The sequence below is a fragment of the Hypanus sabinus genome, chromosome 4, assembly GCF_030144855.1.
Source record: "Hypanus sabinus isolate sHypSab1 chromosome 4, sHypSab1.hap1, whole genome shotgun sequence".
Lineage (NCBI taxonomy): Eukaryota > Metazoa > Chordata > Chondrichthyes > Myliobatiformes > Dasyatidae > Hypanus > Hypanus sabinus.
Window position 1 is genome coordinate 142,200,232 of NC_082709.1, and position 17,783 is coordinate 142,218,014.

At 38.3% G+C, this 17,783-nt stretch overlaps 1 protein-coding gene across 2 annotated transcripts in view; it reads left to right on the forward strand.

Moving 5' to 3' along the window:
* arl6 (ADP-ribosylation factor-like 6) overlaps positions 1-17,783 on the forward strand; it is a 66,089-nt gene that overhangs the window by 27,495 nt on the left and 20,811 nt on the right. Inside the window, exons 1-5 of one of the 2 annotated variants that reach the window (XM_059968219.1) lie at positions 7,959-9,785; positions 10,308-10,369; positions 14,030-14,098; positions 15,505-15,599; positions 16,923-17,052. In XM_059968219.1, the coding sequence (XP_059824202.1) occupies positions 9,738-9,785; positions 10,308-10,369; positions 14,030-14,098; positions 15,505-15,599; positions 16,923-17,052 (404 nt within the window). In that variant the 5' untranslated portion in view covers positions 7,959-9,737. Of the gene's footprint in view, positions 1-7,958; positions 9,786-10,307; positions 10,370-14,029; positions 14,099-15,504; positions 15,600-16,922; positions 17,053-17,783 lie in introns of those variants that run through there. The other variant, XM_059968218.1, reaches the window with a different exon arrangement.

Here is a 17,783-nt window from a genome sequence, read left to right on the forward strand (position 1 = left end):
GTGTTTGCCTGGGAGAAAAGCTCGTGTTAGTTTGCTGACCTTTCCATTGGTTTTGTAGGAGCAGCTTTCTTGGTTTTTTCCACAGTGCCATGAAGTGCCAACTGCAGATGATCAAAGTCTTCTTGAAGGATGGTGATCATGTTTGCACAGTAGACCATGAGCATTATATCATGTTGTTCTTTTCCTCAACTAATGAAAAGTTGTGCCAGTGTGTTGAAGATGAAGGTCAATTTGATCATTGTCTGCTGATATTTGAGAAGTGGTCCACGTACTTCAGGGTCATCTCCTGATGCTTCATCATCAGACAACAATAGTGAGGTCAGGTTTATAGAGGTTCCTAATCTTGCATATGTTAAAGTGGATCCATCTTTTCATTTGTTTAAGACCATAAGATATAGGAGCAGAAGTAAGCCGTTCGGTCCATTGGGTCTGCTCCACCTTTCAATCATGGGCTGATCCAATTCTTCTAGTCATCATCACTCCCCTGCTTTCGCCCCATACTCTTTGATGCCCTGGCTAATCAAGAACCTATCTACCTCTGCCTTAAATACACCCAATGACTTGGCCTCCACAGCCATTCGTGGCAACAAATTCCACAGATGTACCGCCCTCTGGCTAAAGTAATTTCTAAAAGGAAGTCATTCAATCCTGAAGTCGTGTCCTCTTGTCCTAGAATCCCCTGCCATGGGAAATAACTTTGCCATATCTAATCTGTTAAGGCCTTTTAACATTTGGAATGTTTCTGAGATCCCCCCCTCTTTCTCCTGAACTCCAGGGAATACAGCCCAAGAGCTGTCAGATGTTCCTCATAGGACAACCCTTTTATTCCTGGAATGATACTCGTGAATTTCTCTGAACTCTCTCCAATGTCAGTATATCCTTTCTGAAATAAGAAGCCCACAATTGCACACAATACTCCAAATGTGGTCTCACGAGTTCCTTTTTAGAACCTCAACATCACAACCCTGCTCTTATATTCTACACCTCTAGAAATGAATGCCAACATTACATTTGTCTTCTTCACAACCGACTCAGCCTAGAGGTTAACCTTTAGGGTATCTTGCACAAGGACTCCCAAGTTCCTTTGCATCTCTGTATTATGAATTCTCTCCCCATGTAAATAATAGTCTGCCCATTTATTTCTTCCACCGAAGTGCATGACCATACATTTTCCCACTACAGGAGGCCCCCATTTTTCGAACATTTGCTTTACAACAGCTCACTGTTATGAAAGACCTACATTAGTACCTGTTTTCGCTAACCAAAGAGGATTTTCGCTTTTACAAAAAAAGACACCTGCTTTATACCCCTAGAAAGACTACCATGGCTGTGAAGTCTTGTGCGGGCAGTTGTGTGCGCATGCGTGTAAGTGCAGATTTTTTTTCTCTCTAAATCGATTTTGGCTCACTCTGTTCCCCGTTCTGATAAGTGAAACTACACCGTACATACAATATTTCTACTTTATATAGGCTGTATATTTATCATACCATTCCTGCTTTTACTATATGTTTATATTATTTTACATTTTATGTGTTATTTGGTAGGTTATTTTTTGGGTCTGGCAATGCTCAAAAGTTTTTAACCATATAAATTAATGGTAATTGCTTCTTCGCCTTATGACATTTTGGCTTACTAACGGTTTCATAGGAATGCTGTACCTTCAGATAGTGGGGGGGACCTCTATTTCATTTGCCACTTCTTTGCCCATTCTCTAAACTATCTAAGTCTCCCTACAGGCTCTGTTTCCTTAACACTACCCACTCCTCCACCTATCTTTGTATCATCGGCAAATTTAGCCACAAGCCCATTAATAATGTAGCCCAAATCATTGGCATACATAGTAAAAAAAAAACAGCGGTCCCAACACTGACCCCTGTGGAACTCCACTGCTAACCGGCAGGCAGCCAGAATAGGATCCCTTTATTCCCACTCTCTGTTTTCTGCCAACCAACCAATACTCTACGCACGTTAGTAACTCTCCTGTAATTCCATGGGCTCTTAACTTGCTAAGCAGCGGCTCCTTGTTAAAAACCTACTGAAAATCCAAGTACACCACTCCTATTGGATTTCGCTTGTCTACCCTGCTTATAACTTCCTCAAAGAATTGCAGGATTTTCCTTTCAGGAAACCAGGCTGACTTTCGCCTATCTTGTCATGTGCCTCCAGGTACACTGTAATCTCATCTCTAATAATCGATTCCAACAACTTCGCAACCAAGCAAATGAGACAATGCTTCAGCTTTCAAATGTGCTTAAATGCTTATATTGTCTACCTACTGCTATTCAACTACAGTGATTTAGGTGATTTTACTTCTGTAGTACGGTTGCTGTAGATTCACCAATTTCCCATTTGTTCTGAAGATTAAGATCTGTACAAAGTTTATTCAAGGTAAGAAAGATTGAAAATGTATGGAAGCAATATCACAGATTGGTTTGATACAGATCTTCATGTTATAACAGCGCTGTTATAGAGCAATTGATTCAGAATGTGGCTTGTATTCCATCGTGAAGCGAAGCATAAGATTATGCTGAATGTTCCTGGACAGAGAAATTTCAGGGTTATGCTCAGACCCCAAAGGTTTCAAAAGGCCATTTATCATAACCGATGCTGCTCCTACGCTTTTCTTGGAGTTTTGCACAATAAAGATCAGATCACCTGTGCCTCTAGGTAGAAATTATCTACACTATAACTTAAGGAGCAAAAATTAAATGATTAGGTGTGTTATGTGCCAGCAGCAATAGACCACAAACTGAGTCAGGGTTTAATGTTAAACAACTATATTTATTAGTATCTACCCAAACTATAGAAAATTAAACAAACTATTCTTCTAAACTGAAGTTAACAGTGTTATGCAAAGCTCCCAAACCGTCAGGCTAAGGGACAGTTCTTAAAGTCTTAAGATGGCAATTTAGAAAGTTCCAGTAATCCACTGAATAGGTGAGAGAATTCCACTGGTTCCATGCTGGGAAAACGAAGTAACAGTCACAGATCTCAGCCGGCGAGTTGTATTCCGAAATCCACGTAGAGATATCACTAGGTGACAGTTACTGAATATTCTTTAGCACAAGTGGGCACCACGTAACACACCCGAATCCATGTAAGCGGTAACAAAAAGTGGTTGCCACAGTGTACTCCAGCAATCCACGTATGGATGTATGGATCGTACAAAGTGACAGTCATGTATCCAATATGCACTGTGTGCCACTCCATCACCCAATCCTTTGGGCATGGGAAAGTATCAAATTTCACCCATATAGAGAGAGAGATTTCTGTCTCTCTTCCTCTTTCTCTTCTCCCCCCTCTCTCTCACTACCCCCTCCCCCTCTCCCCCTCTCCCTAATGTCCCAGCCGTCTGTCCACATTTTGTTATACTGACATCATACTCCTGCCTCATCCAGGCATTTAAAGTGACGCCCACAGTAAACAAAAACCGTGGTCACATAACACCTCCCTCCCAAGAAGGAAAAGTTTTAACTACAATCTACAATATGTGAAACAATACATCTACAATTACCCTATAGCACACTTCAGAATAATAAAACATTGCAAGAGCATATACAAATATCAAATTCTATTCCACTATCAAAAGTACATTGCAAGGTTAACACCTAGAAAGACAATCGGCAATTATATTGGCTCTGCCTTTAATGTGAGTTATCATGAGATCATACTCCTGCAAAATCAAACTCCAATTAACAAACTTCTATTTTTGTTTTTCAGCGTACTCAAAAACACCAAAGGATTATTATCTGTATACAGAACAAGTTGTTTCTGAGTTGTACAAACATACACATCAAAGTGCTGCAAAGCCAAAATAAGTGACAATAATTCTTTCTCTATGGTGAAATAATTTCTTTGATGATCATTAAATTTCTTTGAAAAGTAAGCCACAGGATGGTCAATATCATCATAGTCATCCATTGTAGTAACACCGCTCCTGCAACTTTGTCACTGGCATCGACTGCTGTGGAAAATGGCTTTGCAAAGTCAGGTGACCTGAACACAGGTTGGTGACATAAGATGGCCTTCAATTTAACAAATCCCTCCTGGCAAGGCTCTGTCCAAACAAATTGTTCACCCTTCTTTAGGATGATAGTCAATGGGAGGGCGATACCAGCAAAGTTCTTACAGAACTTAAGATAATATCTGACCATTCCCAGGAACTTCTAAGAGATTTCTTACCGGTTGGAATGGGGACCTCAGAAAATGCCTGATCTTCTGCCTGAACAGCAGCCATCCTGCCTTGACCTACAGTATAACCAAGATAGGTCACAGTGACATGGCCAAATTCACTCTTAGCTAAGTTAACTGTAAGATTGGCCTTTGAGAGTCTGTCAAACAGCCTTTCCACTGCAGAGGTATGGGCTTCCTATGTGTCATTCCCTGTGACCAAATCATCAATATAGGCACCTATGTGTTCTAACCCATGTTCCCGGAGCATTCTTCATTCCAAATGGCAGAACATTGTATTTGTGTTGCCCTTGAGGCATTTATTAGCTTTATTACATTTTCACTTTGAATAATTCATTTGTAATTATTTTCTAGTTAAGGTTGATAACTATGTTGCATTTGTTGAAAGTAAATTCATTATCTGTGATGTATTGCGGCATGTGATGATGTCACACCCGATTTCGCTGCATCTTGTGGGTAAATACCAGTTTAGAGAAACTGGAAGGTGGAGGCTCGCGTGTGCAGGATCAACGTGAGAAAAGGTCCATTTCTATGCGCTAAGAAACATCATAGAAGCAATGCCGTAAGTTCATATGGCAGTCGATATGTTAAAGTAAAAATGTTAATGCTGATTCTGTTAAAAGAAATGACGGTTGGTAAAGTTTATTTTCTTGTGCTATTGAAAGTGTTGCTGGAAAGTTTCTGTTGAAGTGTATTTAAAGTTGTTGATGGCATAGGTAGATTCTGACTGTTGTACTTTAATGAGACTTTAATGTAATATGGTTTGTTGTAGTTTTACTTTTACAAGAATTTATGATGTAAATGTGATGCCAAGAAGGAAACAAATACTGTATATATCTTGTATTATTTTATCAACAGTTTTCACCATACGTTAATGTGGAAGAGTGAACAGTAAACAGTTAATCTTACTGTGATCCTGTCCTCATTGGCTATGGTTTAACTTGGTATTTAGTTCAGAATTTCTACACACTGCACAAGAACACTACAGTATTCATACAACCCAGAAGGCATTACCAATGCAGAAATTTCTTTACTTCTATCCATTAATGGAACATACCAATACCCTTTTAACAGATTGATTTTTGTAAGAAACTTAGCTTTTCCAGCCTTATCTACACAATCATCCACTCTAAAGACGGGATAAGCATCTGGTTTTGTTATAGCATTCACCTTTCTGTAATCAGTACAAAACTTGATACTACCATCTGGTTTAGGTACCATAACACAAGGTGAGCTCCAATCTGAAGTAGAATACCTATTAATACCATTTTTCAACATATACTCAACTTCTTGATCAGCAAGTCTACATTTTTCAACATTCATGTGATACGGATGTTGTTTTATAAGTTTGGCATCACCAGCATCTATATCATGTGAGGCTACTGTTCTTTTCAGAAAATCAGGGAACAACAGATCCTGAAATTTCATGATCTACTGCTTCATCTGCTGCCGCTGCTATGGCTATAAATGAGCCGGTTTCTCATCAAGATTTTCCAAAATAGTTGAATTTGTCAATCTGGCTGAAATAATGTTTGTTTTTAAAATGGGCCTCATAAGGTTTAGTCAGTAAATTTCCAGAGAACTCAGACCAGTCTTTATTTACAACAACTACTACAGCGGAAGTCTGCTTTTCATGATAAGGTTAAACGTGTTTATGTGACAAAGCTGCATTGGCCTTCTATCTGGTGTTTTAACTACATAATCCACATCATTGACCTTAGACATAATTTCATAGGGACATGGAACCTAGCCTGCAGAGGATTTGTTTGCACAGGGAAAAGAATAAGTACCTTATCTCCTGGCTTGAATGATCTAATTCAGTGGTCCCCAACCACTGGGCCGCAAAGCATGTGCTACCGGGCCGCAAGGAAACAATATGATTTGTCAATATGAGTCAGCTGTACCTTTCCTCATTCCCTGTCACACCTACTGTTGAACTTGAACGGACACGAAGTCATTACGATGACCCTCTCTACCTCTGCTCCTACGATGAGGAATGACTCATAGAACTCTGGTTTTCTTCTCCTGAAATCAATAATCAGCTGCTTGGTCTTGCTGATATTGCGTATGAGGTTGTTGTCATGGTACCACTCAGCCACATTTGGCAGCAAACTTAAATGTGGCATTGGAGCTTTGCTTAGCCACACAGTCATAAGTGTAAAGCAAGTAGCACAGGGGAATAAGAACACAGCCTTGTATAAATTGATGCAAGATTCATCACTTTACAGTTCCTTTCAAATGCATTCAACAGTCAGGAGTTAGGAAACCCTTAATTATGGCCCTGGTTGGGAAAGAGTGAATCTGCATCTAACTTCTCATTATAAGCATATTATAGATCAGCTTACTTTTCATAGGTTTATATCAATGTCAGGCATTGTCTATTTTCTGTACTCCTCACAGCTAATGAGTGTAGAGTATATACGTGTCTACTAATTAGTACTTATTATATTGAAGCACAAACAATCCCATTAAAATATTTGCAGCCTCGGATGCCAAATAATGTTATATTGTTTTCACATTTAAATGGGACTTAGAAGAATTCTATTCATCCCATCAAGTTCAACAATCAACAATCCAATTGCCCCTCATATTTCACTGCGACCTATTCTCTATCTCATACATCCATACGACCTCTCCACTTGATTTTCATACTAATCACTTACACTATTCCAGTCAAGATGGCGCTGAGCTGCAATGTCCATCAAGGTCATGGCTCAGACTTAGTTATTTTTTAGGTTTGTGGTGGATGGTTTAGGGGATGGCATGGGGAGTTTAGAAGGTCATGTTAGGGTTCAGGGTCAAGGATGAAGGAGAATGAAGAGTTAGGGGCAGGAGCCAGTGTTGTCCAAGTTGGAGTGATCCTGGGGGGTTGGGTCAGTAAGCTCTGAAAACAGCAATCCCCAGGTTGAAGGTCCATACAGGTGGGAATCATTTGAACCAAAAACATAGAAAACCTACAGCATAATTCAGGCCCTTCCGCCCACAATGCTGGGCTGAACACGTACTTACTCATTACCTAAGGTTACCTATAGCCCTCTATTTTTCTAAACTCCATGTACCTATCCAGGAGTCTCTTAAAAGGCATTATTGTATCTGCCTCCACCACCGTCGCCGGCAGCACATTCCACGCACTCACCACTCTCTGCGTTTTTTTTTAAATTACCCCTGACATCACCTCTGTACCTACTTCCAAGCACCTTAAAACTATGCCCTCTCGTGTTAGACTCAACCCAGATCACTAGGGTCAAAGGTCCATGCAAATCTGGACATCGAGGCCCAAAGTGCTCTGTGGTCGAAGGTCAGTGATCATGGGATTCCCAGATCATCAAGTCCAGGGACAGAGTTACTTACAGGCAGGACTCATAAGAACCAGTGATAGCATTGCAGATTACTGAGGTCAAAGTCCATGGTTATTGAGAAGTTGAGGCCCAAAGGTCAAACCAATAATTGGCGAATCCTGTGGTCATGGATCTAAAGGTAAAACCCATGATCAGTGAGTCCTGGAGTTGGTACCAAAAGGTTAGCAAAGTCCGGAGGGCAAAGCTGAAGGTTCAAAGGTCGAAGACCAAGTCAGCGAGCCTGGTGGTAGATGCCCAAAGATCAAATTTGTAAATATGAGCCTGGGACTGAAGGGTACAGTTGAAATTTACCAGAATGATTCCAGGGATATATTTTAGGCATGGGGTTATTCTGGAGATGCTGTTTAGAATCATGGCATTGTAAACAATGTAAGAGAGAAACTGTTTCCATTGTGGAAAAGTGAAAAGTTATCTGGTAGAATAAACTGTTTGCATTGCAAATAATGGGAGAAGCTCTGTTTATCATTGCATATTCCATTATTCCACTATAATATGACATCTACTTCTGTTTTATCGAGGACTGAAGTTTGAGGTGAAACAGAATGACATTTCAAAATTGTCAGGTGCTTCAAGAATAAAAGAATACAGTATCATTGCAATGTCTACCATAATTTGGTTAGAACTGGGCAGGGAGGGGTAGCAGCCCAATCTGAATCTTCTGTGAAGAAGAACCCAAAAAAGCTACAGATAAACCCAATGAAAGACGCCCCCAGGGGAGCCCGAGAGGTTGGGGGGAGAATGAGCACCCCAATAGGACAGACCTAATAACAATGACCAAGGCAAATGGATTGTCGACGATGAGAGAGAGATGCATTTGTAGCAAGGTTTGTAAGAACAAGTGCTTATGCTGGTGAGATGCGGGAGGAGCCCGGCCTGGAGTTACCCCACAGAGCCCAGAACCTCCAAATGCCAGAAGCTTCTGTCCCAAGCAACATAGTTGAACAGTGCCAGATCAAGTGGTCCCCAGCCAGCAACAAGAAACAGTGGCTCCAGTTCGATGGGGATGTGGCATAGAGTTGACAGCCAAGGGAGATGTTGACAGACGGCTTCAGACAATTACCACCTTCATTGTCAGCTTGGACCAAATAGCAACAACTTTACTGAGGGCAGATGTGGTCCTTTCTTCAGTGTCCTTGAAGCAGGTTGTCCTCATCGAGTTGACAGTTCCCTGGGAGGACCGCATTGAGGGGGCAAATGAGCAGAAGCGGGCCTGGTGCCGGGAGCTGGTGGAGCAGTATCGGAGGCAAGGCTGGAAGGCTCACTGCGAGCCCATCGAAGTAGGGTGCAGGGGTTTTACCGGCCGCTCACTCTGCAGAGTCTACACCCTACTTGGCATCACTGAGGCTGGTAAGAGGAAAGCTATCGGGACCATCACAGAGGCTGTTGAGAGAGGCTCCAGATGGCCATGGATCAGGAGGGGTGATCCATGGGCCAATGCTGTTGGGACACAAGCTGGGGTCTGATCGACCCTGGCTGGATCACCTGGGCAAGGATGTATGATGTTGAAAGACCCGAAACACCCAACGACCCCAGGTTACATCACTGATGATCTGTCCCAGCGCATCTGCGGAATATATCTTAGAATCATCCATCTCTTTATCTGGTTAGTTTTTAATTGGTGGACAACAGTAATATAGAAACTACTGCTATTCAATTGAAGAAAACGGAGGAGGGATTGGGTGTTAAATAAATATGTTTTAGGAAAGACCAGAAATATGCTTAATCAGTCAATCAAATCATTTTAGTGGCCTTGGTGCCATGATTACTAAGAATGCTTTTATGGCAAGATATAACCTTGTACTTTGCAAGGTGGCACATTAATTTTTTTTAAATTTCTAACTCTAAAGGGTGAGTTGCTAGTTAAGACATAGATAAAACTTAAGCCCTAAATTGTTCTGACACAGCTGTTATTTTAGCATTGATATTAAACAATTTATTTTAAACTAGTTAATATCCCTGCAACATTCATCCACAAATATCCCCATTTATTGGGCCTGACAATGATTAATTCTGTTTAGTTTTTTGAACTGTACATGTTTCCGGCAGATTTATCATCTATCCTAATTTATTTCTTTCAGAAATGGTGGTGAGCTTTTTCATAGGGATTTCCAAACTTTAGACCCATAACAATGAAGGAATAGTTAAATATTTCTAAATCAGGAAGTTGTGTGATGTGAAAGAGAACAAATGTTGCCTGCCCTTTACCCTTGGCGGTGGAAGTGGCAGGACTGGAAGGTGCTGTTTTATTTACTAGCTTATTGCTGCAAATTTATTTTCTTTTGGTGGCATGCAATGTTCAAGACTGAGGTAGAAATGTTAAAAGCCAAATTTGCATCTAGCTTCAGTTATGTGCTAAATATTAGTTTGAAGTAATTATTTTTTGAAACCACATTCTATCTTGCCAGCAGTCAGTTATGCAGAATCTTTGCCAGACTAAAAAATACAGCTGAATAACACTTTTCACATGCTTCAGTTGTTCTGAGGTGCTTTACAGCAAATGAGTATTTTTGAAAGTATGTTCACTTGCATTGAAGGGAATCTATTGGTGTGAATGGATTGTAATAAATGAGGCTGGAGAAATGACATTAAAGAAGTATTGTAATATTACCCTTTCATGAAGTTCTTTTTTCTAGACTGACGTACTTGTTATTTGAAGTACAGCAGACAAAATATTGCAAAATGATGTGGAATTTTAATCTAACCTGTAACAATTCTAGTTGAATATTATTTTCCATTGATCATGTCTTTATTTTACAGGCTCAAGTACAAGACATTGTTCCAACTATTGGATTCAGCATAGAGAATTTCAAGACCTCAGGGTACAATCTGTTGCATGCTTCTCTGTTTGGTTTGGTCAGGTATATGGGGAGCAATTAGAATTATATTTTTATTAGACAAATCATGTCAAATCCTTTGTACTTTTGGAATTCTTTCTTTCATAAGATTTCAATCATATTCTGGACAATAGGTCCTGTACCGTACCTCTCCAGAATAGTTTTAGTATGATTGTTCCATATTAGTTCTTTCTTGCAAATAGCTTTGTTTGAATGTACAGTACAGAATGTACAGTATACAATAATGATTAAGATAGGACTCAGCACATCAATATTGCAGATGGGATTGTCTAATGCCGAATATCTGTGCTTATCCATGAACCCATTTTGATGTAAGGTTACCGAAACTTTCATCCTAACCCAATGGCAGTTTCTCCCCCCCAGTTTTAAAGCTTTCCTTATCCAGCTTTGAATGCCATAATCTGCTGCTGCCACCATTCTGGGAATAAACCTATTACCATTGGCTTTTAGGGACCCTCTCCCAGTCAATAGCCCAACACAGAGGTTTGGCATGTGATTTCCCTCATCAGAGCTTTTCACAATATCGTGTTGGTGGTGTGTTATTCCATTGAGTGGAAATTAGTTCTGAATAACCATATTTGGTTGGATTAGAAAGGTTTAGCCACTACTTTTTGGGTTCATTGAGTACATTGATAGTCATGATTTCACCATAAGTATCAGGGGTATTAACTAAAGTGCAAAAAAACTAAGTTTAACTGTATGTTCAAGCATAATTTCTGCAAATCCCTGAATACAGTAGATATATTTTAAATAAATTCTTTTTCAGTCGATGTTGATATTCTTAGTAAATGAACGCAGTCAGTCAATTCAGTGTAGTTTGGAAGTTAAATTCATGAGGATTATGCTTTCAGAGCTTAATATGGCACATGCCTAAATTTTTAAAGTTCCTGTATTTATGCTTTAATGGTACTGGTGGTCAAGAGGAAAGAACAGCAAATCTTAAAATGCATTTCAAACTCAGCTGGAAGTTTTTAAAATTGTTCCAGACCTTTAACTTTTCTACTTATCACCTCCTAGCTTCTTACTTCATCCCCTCTTGCCCACTGTACTCCCCCTTCCCCTTCCTTTCTAGTTGTAATAAAGGGACTCAGTTCAAAATAACAACTGTTTACTCTTTTCCATTGACGCTGCCTGACCTGCTCATTTCCTCCAACATTTTGTGTGTTGCTGTGGATTTCCGGCATCTACAGAATCTCTAGGGTTTAAAATGCAATATTTTTCTCAAGATACTTGTATGTCTGAAATTTATGTAAATTGGAAATGCATCTGTTGAGTGGTGTGAAATGATTAGCTAGCTTGCAGCTTTAAAATAATGTATAACTTGAAAATAGTTCAAGTTTATTGTCATCTGACTGTGTCTGTAAAAAGCATTCATTCCCTTGGAAGTTTTTTTTCATGTTTTACTGTTTTACAACATTGAATCACAGTGGATTTAATTTGACTTATGTTGATACTGATCAACAGAAAATGACTTTTTTATGTCAAAGTGAAAACAGAACTCTACAAGGTCATGTACATTAATTAAAAAATAAAACACAGAATAATTGATTGCCTAAGTATTCACCCCCTTTAGTATGAAACACCAAGTCATCACTGGCACAGCCAATTGGTTTTAGAAGTCACATTTGGAAGTCCTGTGTGCTGTCAAGGAGTTTCAATTGGTTGTAGTAATTGATTCCTGAATCTGGAAGGTCCAACTGCTGGTGAATCAGAATCTGGCAAAAACTGCACCATGAAGACAAAAGAACATTCCAAGCAACTCTGTGAAAAGGTTATTGAAAAGCACAAGTCAGGAGATAAATACAAGACAATTTCCAAGTCACTGAATATCCCTTGGAGTACAGTTAAGTCAGTTATCAAGTAATGGAAAGAGTATGGCACAATTATAAATCTGCCTAGAGCAGGCCATACTCAAAAACTGAGTCACCAAACAAGAAGGGGACTAGTGAGGGAGGCTTCCAGGAGATCTATAACAACTCCGGACGAGTTACAAGCTTCAGTGACTGAGATGGGAAAGACTATGTGCATACAACTGTTTCCTGGGTGTTCTGCCAGTTGCAGCTTTATGGGAGGGTGGCTAAGAGAAAGCCACTATTGGAAAAAAAAACCTCATCTGAAATCTCGTCTAGAATTTGCCAGAAGGCATGTGAGAGACTCTGAAGTCACCAGGAAGAAGGTTTTATGGTCTGATGAAGCCAAAATTGATATTTGGTTAAGATAAGCCAACACCATTAATTATCAAAAACATACCATCCCTACTGTGAAGCATGGTGGTGGCTGCATCATGCTGTGGGGATGCTTCACTGCATCAGGCCCTGGAAGGCTTGTGAAGGTAGAGGGTAAGATAAATGCAGCAAAATACAGGGAAATCCTGGAGGTAAACCTGATGCAGTCTGCAAGAGAACTGCAACTTGGGAGAAGATTCGTTTTTCATCAAGACAATGACCTCAAGCAGAAAGCCAGAGCTACACAGGAATGGCTTAATAACAACAAAGTTAATGTCCTAGAGTGGCCAAAGTCAGTGTCCAGGCCACAATTCAAGTGAGAATTTGTGGCTGGACTTGAAAGGGGCAATTTGTTCATGCTCCCCATGCAATCTGACAAAGCTTGAGCAGTTTTGTAAAGAAGAATGGGGGAACATTGTAGTGTCCAAATGTGCAAAGCTGATAGTGACCCATCTTTCCTGTCAAAAAAAGCCAAATTAAATCCACTGTGATTCAATGTGGTAAAACGATAAAACATGAAAACTTCCAAGGGAGATGAATACTCTTTATAGGCACTGTATATACAAGCAAACGAAGCAAACAGACCACAGTGCACTCACAAAACATATATCACACACAGCACATAAAGCAGAATATTACCACAAATAAGTTAATAAAATATAATTCAAGATGCATGTTGTGCACAGAACAGATAAACAGTAGACAACTTGCTCTCTTATTGATGGGACCTCAATGATGGCAGGGTATTTGTCAGTCTCACAGCCTGAGGGAGGAGGCTGTACCCAGTCTGGCAGACCTAGTCCTGATGCTCTTGTACTTGCTCCCTGACAGTAGTGGATCATAGAAATTGTGGAATGAATGGTAGGGATCTTCAAGAATACTTTGGGCCCTTTGTATACAACACTCCCAGTAAATGTCACAAATTGGTGCGAGACCCCAATGATCCTCTCAGCAGTTTTTACTATCTTCTCTAGGGTCTTGCAGTCCGACGCTTTGCTGCTTCTTCTGTACCAGCTAGATAGGACACTCTCAAAGGTTGTTAGAATGGGGGCAGGTAGCCTTGCATGCCTCAATCTCCTCAGAAAGTGTAGACATTTTTGTGCCTTCTTGACGAATGAGGAAGTTTTGATGGTCTAGGCAGAATCTATTTCAATCTAACAATTCACATGAAGATATCCTAGCTCTTAAGCAAAGTAATAATTGAGTTAAGATCAGCCTCTGAAGCACTTACCCATTAATTTTGTCAATATCGATATCCAGATTTTATATTAGAAGAATAAACTGTCCATTTGTGGAATTTCTGGGTGAATCAGTTCTTGAGATTGTAACATGATGTTAAGTTTGCAGGTATTGTAGCCTTGTTCTTGATACTTTTGTCTTTTATTTTCCGCTTCCCTAGCCTATCTTTTACAGTGTTTGATATGTCTGGCCAGGGAAGATACCGGAACTTATGGGAACACTATTATAAGTAAGTGCCGCATACAATAAATCACAATAATATTTGCAAAATTCCTAAAAAGCATTTGATGCCACTGACCTAGCATGTCCTTCTATAATAAATCCACTGTCTTAGAGTCTCAGTTAATTTAATTTTTGTTGGGAACAAACATGCAGTCTAAAACAGAACATTATTTGTGAGTTTGTGTGTGTTTGCGCATGCATGCACGCACAAACGTAATCCGTTTTAAACCTGGCATGAATAGTTTTCCTGTCTAAACTGTGATTAATTTTATTCAATTTTGAACTGCTAACTTCTTTTACACAGAGCTTAAGGAAATGTAGTTCAGTGCTCTTAACAAGTAACATAATGCAAGAAATTAGTTTATTAATCACTTTTATTTGGAAAAAGATAATACCTAGTAATATCTTCAAGCAAGCACATGCAGTGTTAGGAAGAGGCAACTGATTTTGCAGGAATTGCCAACAGTTCAGTCACTAAGTCAATAATGGGTCCAGTGCAACATGAAGCTATTGAAAAAAGTTGATCTGTTTCAGTCGATACTCATATCAATCCTCCACTGGGTGTACGGAAGTAGTTTCTATTTATCAAAGGCTCTGTGGTTTTCGCAATTTTTTCAGAAAATCAATGGTGTTGTTGTATACATTGTATGTACAATTACACAGTATTGTTTTCATGGTATTATTTGATTTGGTCTATTGCAATATTGTTGACATTGAGTAAATTAAATAAAAACATAAAAATTAATTAAAATTGTGGCTTCACTGTGGGTCAACAGAACTGGAAAAAATGTTGGCAAGAGAACTAATTTTAGTGGTCATATAAATAATACTGGCTATTATATAATGTTTTTGTTGAGGCATTAGATTGGGCTTGTATACCAGGGTACAGTTTTTTTTTTAATTCCCTCCCGTTCCCTCTTTTATTCTGCATTCTGGCCTCTTGCCTCTTCTCACCTGCCAATCATCTACCCCAGGTGCCCTCCTTCTTCCTTTTCTCCTATGATCCACTTTCTTCTCCTTTCAGATTCCTTCCTCCCCCAGTCCTTTTCCTTTCCCAAGCCACCTGGCTTCACCTGTCACCTACTCAGCTTACCAAATATTAAAGGCCTTTTTAAATCTGCCCAAACAAACTGAAAACCTTTTCACTTCAAAAGTAAAAATATCATTAAGTCAAAGCTAGAATTTAAGCTAGGGGAAAAACAGTTGTTTTTTTTTAGGTTAACTTGGACAGAATTTGATCTTGATTATTTTGAATATCATGACTCTTAAAGTGTTGTGTTTAAAGGAGTCAAATAAACTTTGGTTAAAAATTCTGTAATGGTGAAGCATACAGTGCATTGAGTAATGCAAGCAAAGCATTTATGTAACATGATTAAAGTGAAAGCGTATAATCAGTCTTTGTTGTCTCTTCAGGGAAGGCCAAGCCATCATTTTTGTTATTGATAGCAGTGACAAGTTAAGGATGGTGGTTGCGAAAGAAGAACTTGACACGCTTCTGAATCATCCAGGTAAGATCATTTGACTTTACTTCCATTCTCAATACTACTCAATAGTAAGAAATACTACTGCCCTTTTTTCCTGACAGCTGTAAAAAAAAGAGACAAAACTAAATCTGAATGACTAATGATACGCGCTTTTTAATCACAGTAATCAATATTATTTAATGAAGAGTGTAAATTCAATACTGTTGATCATTTCAATGGTAGAGCACTGAAGCGTCCCAAATATATCCATGAGTTCAAGATCATCCTGACAGCTAATAATCGTTGCTACTTTAACAATTATCTTTATTAGCTTTAATAATTTTACTTTTACTATAATTATTGAATTAGATTTAGCATTAATTAGCTTTAATGGTAAAGATGCATTTGAATGACTGATAGAACAAAAGGCCATGAATTTAATTTTGATGTAGAGAGTTTCAAAGAAACTTATTAATCTGATCAAAATTCATGTTTGATTTCTCTTTCCTGTTGTTTCTATTTCATATTAAAATTATTTCTTAGTACAAATTATGTTCATTCAAGTACTTCAGAAAGGTTTCCTAAAAAAGACTAAAAAAGAAGCATTAACATGCAAAATAAAATTTTGTTTTGTATGAAAATGTAGTAAAGGAACTTGAATTTGTATTATTGACAAGACATTACTGTAAATCTCCAGTAATTTTACTGATGGATCATATTTCAGTTTTTAAAAATTTTTTTTACTAGAAGCTAATAATTTCTTGCAGGAGTACTACAATTCATAAATGACTTCTCTTATTTTTGATCGGTAGCCTTACTAACTCAGTCAAAGTCTCCATTCTAGTGTAAAACATACCAGAACATTTGTTATAAAAATGTTAATCTTTAGAAATAGAAACATTTTGACACCACATTGTGCTTAGACTTGAAACATTGGTACAGTAAAATTTAGTTTCATACAGTGATATCGAAATTCAAGAGCAAGCACTGATAATCACAGGTGACAAACATGATTATTATCCTGTCCTTGAGCATAATTCTGTTAGGACTTTTCATAACTTAGTATACTGACTTGTATATTTTGATTGCTTAGAATGTAGTTGTTGAAAATAGATGCTGTGTTGGGTAATAAAATAATGACTCTTGCCTTCTGATTTTACATGGTTATGACTACCTGTTCATTTGTAGCCAGCATCAAATATTTGCACTCCAGTTGTAAAAGTATTCTTTTCATGTATACTTGTACCCTAAATAGCCTCACATTTTGTCTGATAATCAGCCGAAACGTCCACATATTCATTGTACATGCTGGAACAAAATACTTGTAAGTTTACTAATTTTTAATTTGCTGTTTTTCCCTTCTTTCAGACATTAAACACAGACGAATACCAATTTTGTTTTTTGCAAATAAGATGGACCTCAGAGATGCTTTGTCATCTGTTAAGGTTTCTCAGATGTTGCGTTTAGAAAACATCAAAGATAAGGCATGGCATATTTGGTAAGTAGAATTACAGTGTGTATGTTTATTATGTTTGATTCTCAGTCGAGTGCTACTTCATACATTCTGTGAATAATAATTTTTAAAGAATTATGTTTCAATTGCATACCCTCCAGTCTATAATTTAAAAAGGCACTTGGTGTTAGATCAAATCATGTTCTCAAGTGCCCCTAAGGATATTTGACATTTAAAGTAAATACCACAATTAATGGTCAGTCATATTTTTTAAATTGAATCTGTCAATGTAACACAGAATCAATGCTTCGCCACCAGATGTCAGTACAGGATGTAAATCCTGTGCCTCTTAAAATGTATAATAAAATTTCCAGGGCTAGAACATGAATTACTTTACCCACTTGCTCATATTGATTCCTTGTAAATTACTCATGAAAGTTCAAATGGACTATAGTTCGTTCTGACAGCCATATAATAGTGAATTAATGGTATTTTTAAAAAATGGTAGTTTCTGTTTTCTTCTAAAAATATGAATGAAAATATAATAAACTTCACAATTTTGTTTAAAATCCTTTTATCCAAGTGTGCTAATTTTTAAAGTAAGTTTCCAAATCAAACAATTTTTATATACATGCTGTTTGAAAGCCAAATTTCAAATAAACTATGTTCTATAAAAGGTTGATCTTTTGTCCCATATTCTCAAATATACTGTTCATATGAAATTTAGATAATTCTGAGGAAAAACTCACTGCAAAGAAATTGCTATCTCAGTAGTT